The following is a 12,530-nucleotide window of genomic DNA, read 5'->3' on the forward strand; positions in this document are numbered from 1 at the left end:
CACACCAACCCACACCAGCCCACACCAACACCAACCCACACCAACCCACACCAACACCAACCCACACCAACCCACACCCACACCAACCCACACCAACACCAACCCACACCAACCCACACCAACACCAACCCACACCAACACCAACCCACACCAACACCAACCCACACCAACACCAACCCACACCAACACCAACTCACACCAACACCAACCCACACCAACACCAATCCACACCAACACCATGGTCATTTAACCACCTTTTGGTGCTTTTGGCATGTGGGCAGGTGCCAAATCCTGCTGGAAAATGACATCAGTACTGTATCTTTAAAAAAGCTGCTCAGCAGAAGGAAGCATGAAGTGCTCTAAAATGTCTTGGTAAACTGGTGCAGACACAGTGGACCAACAGCAGCAGATGACATTGTACCCCAGATCATTACAGACTGTGGAAGCTTAACACTAAGACTTAACGCTTGGGCTTATGAGCTTCTTCACCTTTCCTCCAGACTCTAGGACATTGGTTTCCAAATGAAATGAAATATAAAACTTGCTCTCTTCTGAAAGGAGGACTTTGGACCACTTGGCAACAGTCCAGTTCTTCTTCTCCTGAGCCCAGCTAAGACGCCGCTGATGTTGTCTGTGGTTCAGTCGTGGCTTAACAAGAGGAACACGACAACCGTAGACCCCGACACGTCTGTGTGTGGTGACTCTTGATGCCTTGACCCCGGTCTCAGTCCAGTCCTTGTGAAGTTCACCCAGATTCACCCTTTTATTTATTTTTTACTCTTTACGTTTTTATCCATAACATTAAATCATTTCAATATTTTTTCCCAAATGCTCCTCATTCATGTGACAAAAAAATACAATATTTAATATATATATATATTTTTTCAGATTCATGTGCTTTATATACCATTGAAATAAAAGAGCAGGGACACTTCAGTAATAACATATTGTATTTATTTTAATAAAAGAATCTTCATATATATATTAAAAGGTCCTGATCGTTTATGTTTATCTGTAGATCTGTTCATCACGTCCTCCTGAGCGACAGAGTGTGGTTTCTGATCTGAGCGCCGTACCTTCATCTCCAGTCCATAATGAGATCCTGCTCAAACATCATTAGTGTTATTGACTTTTCTCCACTCGATGATGTCATCGCGCTAACATCAGACTCAACACCAACACTACATTATAGTCTATCAGTCCAACCTTCTGCACCATGGCATGAACTTCAGAAACCTGTCACACGTTCAGCTTAAATTCTCCTCTACTAAAAACCTTATGTAGTGTTTTAACTCTGAATATGACACAAAATGAAAACACACACACACACACACACACACACACACACACACACACACACACACACAGCAAAGGATTTGATAATAGTTTCAGGATTAGCATGCCGTTACTTTCTAGCTTCGTAGCTTTAGTGCAAAACTAAAGAAGCTCATTTTACACAGCAAACACCTCCTAAATGACCTTTAACCCAAGAAGTGGACAAATCAGGACCACAGAGGACACGTCTGTGTGCACGTTTATCTCTGTCCTTTATTTACTGTCGAAGGAACGACGGACGGCAGGATGGTGGGATGAAGCGAAGGTACTGATATCAGTCTGAAGTTGATTATGTTTCTCTCACAGCACTGTGTCAGAAACCTGCAGCTTATTTATTTATTTGTTTATTTATTTATTTATTATTTCACTTTCTCTTTTAATTATATTAGAACTGTATTTATATATATACTGTTATAATAACTTTACTCTGACTCTGACTCTGTCTCTAACACTTTCACCCTCACTACATTTTGATTGTTCTCTGACCCTGACGCTGTCTCTGACTTTGTCTCTAATCCTGACTCTGACTGTCTCTGACCTTGTCTCTGACCATGACTCTGTCTCTGAACTTGTCTCTGACCCTGACTCTGTCTCTGACCCTGACTCTGTCTCTAATCCTGGCCCTGACACTGTCTCTGACCCTGACTCTGACCCTGTCTCTGACCTTGTCTCTGACTATGACTCTGACCCTGACTCTGTCTCTGACTCTGATTTTGTCTCTAATCCTTACCCTGTCTCTGACCCTGACTCTATCTCTGACTCTAATCCTGGCCCTGATTCTGACTCTGTCTCTAATACTGAACCTGACTATGAACCTGACTCTGTCTCTAATCATGACTCTGACCCTGACTCTAATCCTGGCCCTGATCCTGACTCTGTCTCTAATACTGACCCTGACTCTGTCTCTGACCCTGACTCTGTCTCTAATCCTGACTCTGTCTCTAATCCTGACCCTGATTCTGACTCTGTCTCTAATCCTGACCCTGTCTCTGACCCTGACTCTGTCTCTAATCCTGACCCTGTCTCTGACTCTGATCCTGACTCTGACTCTAATCCTGTCTCTGACCCTGACTCTAATCCTGTCTCTGACCCTGACCCCCAAATCTTTCACCCTTGCTACATTCCGCTTGTTCCCTGGAGTCTGAATCTGACTCGGTTCAGTCTGCTCTACTGTCTGACTCGGTTCAGTCTGTTCATTTCTCTTGCCTGTTTGGATCGTAATAGCCCTGATTTGTCCACCCCTGAATAAATAAAAGCGTCCTGAAAAACACCTTTTACCCCAAAACACCTGCAGAACCATAAAAGCTTCTTCTGTGCCACATTTCTGCTTCCAGGCAACTGTTTGGCTTTACACACAAAGTAAAATATGATGATGATGGTGATGATGATGGTGATGATGGTGAGAAATATCAATATGTTGTGTAATCATCTTCAGTCCTCTGCAGCATCCACGTGAGCGTTTCAGTCATACTGTCTCTCATTAACGTCTGCACCCCGGGGCAGCAGCTCTGGTTTCTCTGTTTATTTGCCTCTTTCTACACTTTGGGGTCACTCCAGGGGTCTGAAGCACCTCAAAACGTACCCCAGAGAGGAGAGCATTCTGGGCCGTGGAGCTGAAGACCTCCCCTGAGTCCTGATCTGGCCCTCAGAGACACCAAGTCAGCTGATCTGAAACAAAAGAAAAACACTTCAATCCAGGTTTAAGTCACAGGAAATGATGTGGAACGTTCATGGGATTGTTATTTAATCCCACATGTGAATGTTTAATAAAGGAGCAGCAAACATTTACAAACAAGAGAAGATAAAAACCTCATCTGATCACACGGTCTTGGTGGTTCTACTCTACTGTGTGAGCTGCTGAATAGTGAGTGTGGAAGACGCTGGGTTCAGTTAAAGCAGCGACGAGCGGCATTAGTATTATTCATGCAGTGATTTACTGGCTCTGTGGTGGACAGGGTGTGACCTCGTTAACCTCGTTACCGAAGTTCCATTCATCTGCTCCTGAAATAACCTGCAGCAGCTTGCCAGAGCCGTTCAATATTAATCGTCCCTGCTGCAGACTTTCCTGCGGCCCTGATGGAGATAATCTCCCTGCACTGACAGAGAGACTGGAACCTGTAATACCCCTCTGGTTTCCACGGCAATGGAAAAAGCGAGGATTTGAGGACTGGACGTTTTGGGACCTTGAGCGCAGCAGCACCAGAGATAAAAATCTAACGAGAGGATCAGACTGAGATCAAGCGCATGAACCTCGTGCAGGAGGTCAGACGAGCAGGATGTACTAGTACAAGTTATATCAATGGTACATTTGTGTGTGACGTGAGGAACCAAATCCATGGACTTTAGTCCTACTGGAAGATTTAAATAAAGACGAGCAGGACATCCAGAGACCTTAAGAGTGTGACATTCAACATGACCTCCACCCTCACTGCTATGGAACAGCACTTTGAGCTGCTGATGACTGGAAACAATCGTGTGTCACTGAGACTCGAGGTCAAGCTCGTTAATCTATAATCTGTGTTCAGGATGAAGACGACTTTATCTTTTAATTTGTCTCATTTACTTTGAGTTATTTATCCAATAAAATAATGTTAATAGCAACAAATATGTCTGTCTTTAAATAAATACAGTGTCTGCTTTTAAATGCTCTGAATGTTAATACACATAAAGGACAAATATATGTTTACATTTAAAAAAAAAAATTTTTTATTTTTCTAATTATTGTTAAAAGTGAGATATACAAATAAAATTCTATTAAATTAAATACATAAGCAAGTGAAACACATTCGATTCTATTATCCTCAATAATCTAATCTAATCTAATATATTCTAATCTAATCTAATATAATCTAATCTAATATATTCTAAACTAATCTAATCTATTCTAATCTAATCTAATCTTTTTTAATCTAATATAATATATATTCTAATCTAATATATTATAATATAATATAATGTAATATTATATAATATATTCTAATCTAATCTAATCTAATATGTTCTAATCTAATATATTCTAATCTAATCTTTTTTAATCTAATATAATATATATTCTAATCTAATCTAATATATTATAATATAATATAATGTAATATTATATAATATATTCCAATCTAATCTAATATGTTCTAATCTAATCTAATATGTTCTAATCTAATCTAATATATGTTATAATCTAATCTAATCTAATATGTTATAATCTAATCTAATCTAATCTAATAAATTCTAATATAATGTGTCAGTGTTAGTTTATGGATCTCAGGTCAGAACAGATCCCTGAACAGAACCAGAACCCGGGTCACCTTGGCGTCCTGGCCGTACTGGTGCTGCAGTGGTGACACTCTGTTCCTTCCCTCGTCCTCCAGCTGCTTGTGTGATTCCCTCCTCTCGTGGACACTCGTCTCGTTTTCCCAGCGAGCAAAGCCTTTATTTTTAGAGCTTTTACGATGTGGCCTGCACCTCATCTTAGGGAAGGTGTGTGACCCAGAACCGGACTCGCTCCAGGTGCTATCGGGCCACAGGGGATCCGTCTGGGTGGCCTGACTCGTGGTGGCTCTCTGAAAGCGCACTGAGATCCTCTGAGCAGAACCAGTGACCAGAGTGATGGAGTTAGTCTCTAAATCTGACCCTGAAGGAGACACGGAGGGGAACTCAAACACCTCGTCTTCATCTGGAATCACAAGGAGGGTGAGATCAACACAACTGGAGTTCTACACAACAACACAACATGAGATCAACACAACTGGAGTTCTACACAACAACACAACATGAGATCAACACAACTGGAGTTCTACACAACAACACAACATGAGATCAACACAACTGGAGTTCTACACAACACAACATGAGATCAACACCACTGGAGTTCTACACAACAACACAACATGAGATCAACACAACTGGAGTTCTACACAACACAACAACATGAGATCAACACCACTGGAGTTCTACACAACAACACAACATGAGATCAACACCACTGGAGTTCTACACAACAACACAACATGAGATCAACACCACTGGAGTTCTACACAACAACACAACATGAGATCAACACAACTGGAGTTCTACACAACACAACAACACAACATGAGATCAACACCACTGGAGTTCTACACAACAACACAACATGAGATCAACACAACTGGAGTTCTACACAACACAACAACACAACATGAGATCAACACCACTGGAGTTCTACACAACACAACAACATGAGATCAACACAACTGGAGTTCTACACAACACAACAACATGAGATCAACACAACTGGAGTTCTACACAACACAACAACATGAGATCAACACAACTGGAGTTCTACACAACACAACATGAGATCAACACAACTGGAGTTCTACACAACACAACAACACAACATGAGATCAACACAACTGGAGTTCTACACAACACAACAACACAACATGAGATCAACACAACTGGAGTTCTACACAACATGAGATCAACACAACTGGAGTTCTACACAACAACACAACATGAGATCAACACAACTGGAGTTCTACACAACAACACAACATGAGATCAACACCACTGGAGTTCTACACAACAACACAACATGAGATCAACACCACTGGAGTTCTACACAACACAACAACATGAGATCAACACCACTGGAGTTCTACACAACAACACAACCTAGGATCAACAACGGAGTTCTACCAACACAACACACAACATGAGATCAACACAACTGGAGTTCTACACAACACAACATGAGATCAACACAACTGGAGTTCTACACAACACAACATGAGATCAAACACCACTGGAGTTCTACACAACACAACACAACAGAGATCACACAACTGGAGTTCTACACAACAAACACAACATGAGATTCAACACAAACAGGACTGGAGTTCTACACAACACAACAACACAACATGAGATCAACACAACTGGAGTTCTACACAACACAACATGAGATCAACACCACTGGAGTTCTACACAACAACACAACATGAGATCAACACAACTGGAGTTCTACACAACAACACAACATGAGATCAACACAACTGGAGTTCTACACAACACAACAACATGAGATCAACACCACTGGAGTTCTACACAACACAACATGAGATCAACACCACTGGAGTTCTACACAACACAACAACATGAGATCAACACCACTGGAGTTCTACACAACAACACAACATGAGATCAACACCACTGGAGTTCTACACAACACAACATGAGATCAACACAACTGGAGTTCTACACAACACAACAACATGAGATCAACACCACTGGAGTTCTACACAACAACACAACTGGAGTTCTACACAACACAACAACACAACATGAGATCAACACCACTGGAGTTCTACACAACAACACAACATGAGATCAACACCACTGGAGTTCTACACAACAACACAACATGAGATCAACACAACTGGAGTTCTACACAACACAACAACATGAGATCAACACCACTGGAGTTCTACACAACACAACATGAGATCAACACAACTGGAGTTTACACACCACAACAACACAAACATGAGATCAGATCAAAACAACTGGAGTTCTACACAAACCACAACAACATGAGATCAACACAACTGGAGTTCTCACAACCAACAACAACATGAGATCAACACAACTGGAGTTCTACACCATAACACAACAAACGACTGAGATCAACACAACTGGAGTTCTACACAACCACAACATGAGATCAACACCACTGGAAGTTCTACACAACCACACAATGGAGTTCTACACAAACGAACACAACACCTGAGAATCAACACCACTGGAGTTCTACACAACAACAACAACATGAGATCAACACCACTGGAGTTCTACACAACACAACACAAGCATGAGATCAACACAACTGGAGTTCTACACAACACAACAACATGAGATCAACACAACTGGAGTTCTAACACAACACAACAACATGAGATCAACACAACTGGAAGTTCTACACAAACAACAACACAACATGAGATCAACACAACTGGATGTTCTACACAACACAAACAACATGATATCAACACAACTGGAGTTCTAACACAACAAACACAACATGAGATCAACACAACCTGGAGTTCTACACAACAACACAAACATAGAATCACACAACTGGAGTTCTACACAACACAACAACATGAGATCAACACAACTGGAGTTCTACACAACAACACAACATGAGATCAACACAACTGGAGTTCTACACAACAACACAACATGAGATCAACACAACTGGAGTTCTACACAACACAACAACACAACATGAGATCAACACCACTGGAGTTCTACACAACACAACAACACAACATGAGATCAGCACAACTGGAGTTCTACACAACATGAGATCAACACAACTGGAGTTCTACACAACAACACAACATGAGATCAACACAACTGGAGTTCTACACAACACAACAACACAACATGAGATCAACACAACTGGAGTTCTACACAACACAACATGAGATCAACACAACTGGAGTTCTACACAACACAACATGAGATCAACACAACTGGAGTTCTACACAACAACACAACATGAGATCAACACAACTGGAGTTCTACACAACACAACATGAGATCAACACAACTGGAGTTCTACACAACACAACAACACAACATGAGATCAACACAACTGGAGTTCTACACAACACAACAACATGAGATCAACACAACTGGAGTTCTACACAACAACACAACATGAGATCAACACAACTGGAGTTCTACACAACACAACAACACAATTTGAGATCAACACAGCTGGAGTTCTACACAACACAACTGGAGTTCTACAAAACACAACAACACAACATGAGATCAACACAACTGGAGTTCTACACAATACAACAACACAACATGAGATCAACACAACTGGAGTTCTACACAACACCACATGAGATCAACACAACTGGAGTTCTACACAACACAACAACACAATATGAGATCAACACAACTGGAGTTCTACACAACACAACTGGAGTTCTACACAACACAACATGAGATCAACACAACTGGAGTTCTACACAACACAACAACACAACATGAGATCAACACAACTGGAGTTCTACACAACACAACAACACAACATGAGATCAACACAACTGGAGTTCTACACAACACAACAACACAACATGAGATCAACACAACTGGAGTTCTACACAACACAACAACACAACATGAGATCAACACAACTGGACTTCTACACAACACAACATGAGATCAACACAACTGGACTTCTACACAACACAACATGAGATCAACACAACTGGAGTTCTACACAACACAACAACATGAGATCAACACAACTGGACTTCTACACAACACAACATGAGATCAACACAACTGGAGTTCTACACAACACAACATGAGAACAACACAACTGGAGTTCTACACAACACAACATGAGAACAACACAACTGGAGTTCTACACAACACAACATGAGAACAACACAACTGGAGTTCTACACAACACAACTGGAATTCCAGTCTTTAGTACTTGTAATGTTTTGTGATGTCCTGATGTCATTGTTCTGTGTGTGTGTGTGTGTGTGTGTGTGTGTGTGTGTGTGTGTGTGTGTGTGTGTGTGTGTGTGTTGCACTTACCTTTAGAGGTGGGCAGTGTGGGGCTGCTGGGTAACGAGCTGTGAGCTCCAGGTGAGACGCTGCACAGTGAGGGGGAACGTGGAAGTCTCCGACACGCTAACACTAACAACTCACGACACTGTTTATGACAATTAACACCACAATCTGTAAATAAACACAAGAACACAGTGTTCATTGTTTCAGCTGTGTGTGTGTGTGTGTGTGTGTGTGTGTGTGTGTGTGTGTGTGTGTGTGTGTGTGTCTTTGTGTAAGTGTACGTCTGTCCCAAAGATGTGAGAGAACTTAACGTTTAAACAAACAACAATTACACACCATTTTCTTGTGAACAAGCCGTTACTATGGAAACGCATTAATATAGACCTGACGTACAGACAGAGCTGCTGATGTTTTGTCTGATGTTCTGATATTTGTAATAACAGATTATAATAAAACAAATCTACGGTTATTCGGCTTTAATTCTATTTACAGATCGTTTTCCTTCTTTTTCAACAAGAAAAATGACAAAAAATGATGTCACGATAATAAAAAGCTAAATGTATAGAAATAAGATTAATAGTCACACAATTCTAAATATGTTTAAAATAAATGTGCAATAAATCAAATCAGTTCGATGGAATAAAAGATATATTTAGACTGAAATAAAGACACTGAGCTTTACCTTTACACTTGTAGCCTTGTTTAATAATCCCCCAGAGCTGAGAGAGAGAGAGAGAGAGAGAGAGAGAGAGAGAGAGAGAGAGAGAGAGAGAGAGAGTGTGTGAGAGAGAGAGAGAGAGAGATAAAGAGAAGGAGAGAGAGATATATAAAGAGAAAGAGTGTGTGTGTAAGAGAGAGAGAGAGATAATGAGAAAGAGAGAGAGAGACAGTGTGTGTAAGAGAGAGAGAGAGAGAGAGAGAGATAAAGAGAAGGAGAGAGAGAGAGATATAAAGAGAAAGAGTGTGTGTGTAAGAGAGAGAGAGATAATGAGAAAGAGAGAGAGAGTGTGTGTGTGTAAGAGAGAGAGAGATAAAGAGAAGGAGAGAGAGATATAAAGAGAAAGAGAGTGTGTGTGTGTGTAAGAGAGAGAGAGAGAGAGAGAGAGAGAGAGAGAGAATGAGTGAGTGATAAAGAGAAGGAGAGATAGAGATAAAGAGAGAGAGAGGGAGAGAGAGTGTGTGTAAGAGTGAGAGAGAGAGAGAGAGAGAGAGAGAGAGAGAGAGAGAGAGAATAAATACACAATATGAATAATAGAAAACAGAAACAAATCCTTTTCTCCTGTAGACCAGAATCTGCACCAGAAGGTTGACCTGCAGCTGTAATCTGACACTCTGGTGATCTGCAGCTGTAATCTGACTGGTGACCTGCAGCTGTAATCTGACTGGTGACCTGCAGCTGTAATCTGACTGGTGACCTGCAGCTGTAATCTGACACTCTGGTGATCTGCAGCTGTAATCTGACTGGTGACCTGCAGCTGTAATCTGACTGGTGACCTGCAGCTGTAATCTGACTGGTGACCTGCAGCTGTAATCTGACACTCTGGTGATCTGCAGCTGTAATCTGACTGGTGACCTGCAGCTGTAATCTGACTGGTGACCTGCAGCTGTAATCTGACTGGTGACCTGCAGCTGTAATCTGACACTCTGGTGACCTGCAGCTGTAATCTGACACTCTGGTGACCTGCAGCTGTAATCTGACAGTCTGGTGATCTGCAGCTGTAATCTGACTGGTGACCTGCAGCTGTAATGTGACTGGTGACCTGCAGCTGTAATCTGACACTCTGGTGACCTGCAGCTGTAATCAGACTGGTGACCTGCAGCTGTAATCTGACTGGTGACCTGCAGCTGTAATCTGACACTCTGGTGACCTGCAGCTGTAATCTGACACTCTGGTGACCTGCAGCTGTAATCTGACTGGTGACCTGCAGCTGTAATCTGACTGGTGACCTGCAGCTGTAATCTGACACTCTGGTGACCTGCAGCTGTAATCTGACACTCTGGTGACCTGCAGCTGTAATCTGACTGGTGACCTGCAGCTGTAATCTGACACTCTGGTGACCTGCAGCTGTAATCTGACACTCTGGTGACCTGCAGCTGTAATCTGACACTCTGGTGACCTGCAGCTGTAATCTGACACTCTGGTGACCTGCAGCTGTAATCTGACACTCTGGTGATCTGCAGCTGTAATCTGACACTCTGGTGACCTGCAGCTGTAATGTGACTGGTGACCTGCAGCTGTAATCTGACACTCTGGTGACCTGCAGCTGTAATCTGACTGGTGACCTGCAGCTGTAATCTGACTGGTGACCTGCAGCTGTAATCTGACACTCTGGTGACCTGCAGCTGTAATCTGACACTCTGGTGACCTGCAGCTGTAATCTGACTGGTGACCTGCAGCTGTAATCTGACTGGTGACCTGCAGCTGTAATCTGACTGGTGACCTGCAGCTGTAATCTGACTGGTGACCTGCAGCTGTAATCTGACACTCTGGTGACCTGCAGCTGTAATCTGACTGGTGACCTGCAGCTGTAATCTGACTGGTGACCTGCAGCTGTGATCTGACTGGTGACCTGCAGCTGTAATCTGACACTCTGGTGACCTGCAGCTGTAATCTGACACTCTGGTGACCTGCAGCTGTAATCTGACACTCTGGTGACCTGCAGCTGTAATCTGACACTCTGGTGACCTGCAGCTGTAATCTGACTGGTGACCTGCAGCTGTAATCTGACTGGTGACCTGCAGCTGTAATCTGACACTCTGGTGACCTGCAGCTGTAATCTGACTGGTGACCTGCAGCTGTAATCTGACTGGTGACCTGCAGCTGTAATCTGACACTCTGGTGACCTGCAGCTGTAATCTGACTGGTGACCTGCAGCTGTAATCTGACTGGTGACCTGCAGCTGTAATCTGACACTCTGGTGACCTGCAGCTGTAATCTGACTGGTGACCTGCAGCTGTAATCTGACTGGTGACCTGCAGCTGTAATCTGACACTCTGGTGACCTGCAGCTGTAATCTGACTGGTGACCTGCAGCTGTAATCTGACTGGTGACCTGCAGCTGTAATCTGACTGGTGACCTGCAGCTGTAATCTGACACTCTGGTGACCTGCAGCTGTAATCAGACTGGTGACCTGCAGCTGTAATCTGACTGGTGACCTGCAGCTGTAATCTGACACTCTGGTGACCTGCAGCTGTAATCTGACACTCTGGTGACCTGCAGCTGTAATCTGACAGTCTGGTGATCTGCAGCTGTAATCTGACTGGTGACCTGCAGCTGTAATGTGACTGGTGACCTGCAGCTGTAATCTGACACTCTGGTGACCTGCAGCTGTAATCAGACTGGTGACCTGCAGCTGTAATCTGACTGGTGACCTGCAGCTGTAATCTGACACTCTGGTGACCTGCAGCTGTAATCTGACACTCTGGTGACCTGCAGCTGTAATCTGACTGGTGACCTGCAGCTGTAATCTGACTGGTGATCTGCAGCTGTAATCTGACTGGTGACCTGCAGCTGTAATCTGACACTCTGGTGACCTGCAGCTGTAATCTGACTGGTGACCTGCAGCTGTAATCTGACACTCTGGTGACCTGCAGCTGTAATCTGACACTCTGGT

At 42.9% G+C, this 12,530-nt stretch overlaps 1 protein-coding gene across 2 annotated transcripts in view; it reads right to left on the reverse strand.

Annotated features, from left to right (window-relative positions):
• Positions 1–937: 937 nt before the first annotated feature.
• The window catches only part of rasgrp3 (RAS guanyl releasing protein 3 (calcium and DAG-regulated)), a 45,603-nt gene continuing 34,010 nt past the window's right edge, over positions 938–12,530 (reverse strand). For both annotated transcript variants that reach the window (XM_047821046.1, XM_047821045.1), the window contains exons 14-17: positions 9,599–9,635; positions 8,941–9,084; positions 4,638–5,005; positions 938–3,003 (exon numbers count right to left, since the gene is read on the reverse strand). In XM_047821046.1, coding sequence (XP_047677002.1) covers positions 2,995–3,003; positions 4,638–5,005; positions 8,941–9,084; positions 9,599–9,635 — 558 coding nt within the window. In that variant the 3' untranslated portion in view covers positions 938–2,994. The remainder of the gene's footprint in view (positions 3,004–4,637; positions 5,006–8,940; positions 9,085–9,598; positions 9,636–12,530) is intronic.

Source organism: Tachysurus fulvidraco, chromosome 12, assembly GCF_022655615.1.
Source record: "Tachysurus fulvidraco isolate hzauxx_2018 chromosome 12, HZAU_PFXX_2.0, whole genome shotgun sequence".
In the NCBI taxonomy this organism is placed as follows: Eukaryota; Metazoa; Chordata; class Actinopteri; order Siluriformes; family Bagridae; genus Tachysurus; species Tachysurus fulvidraco.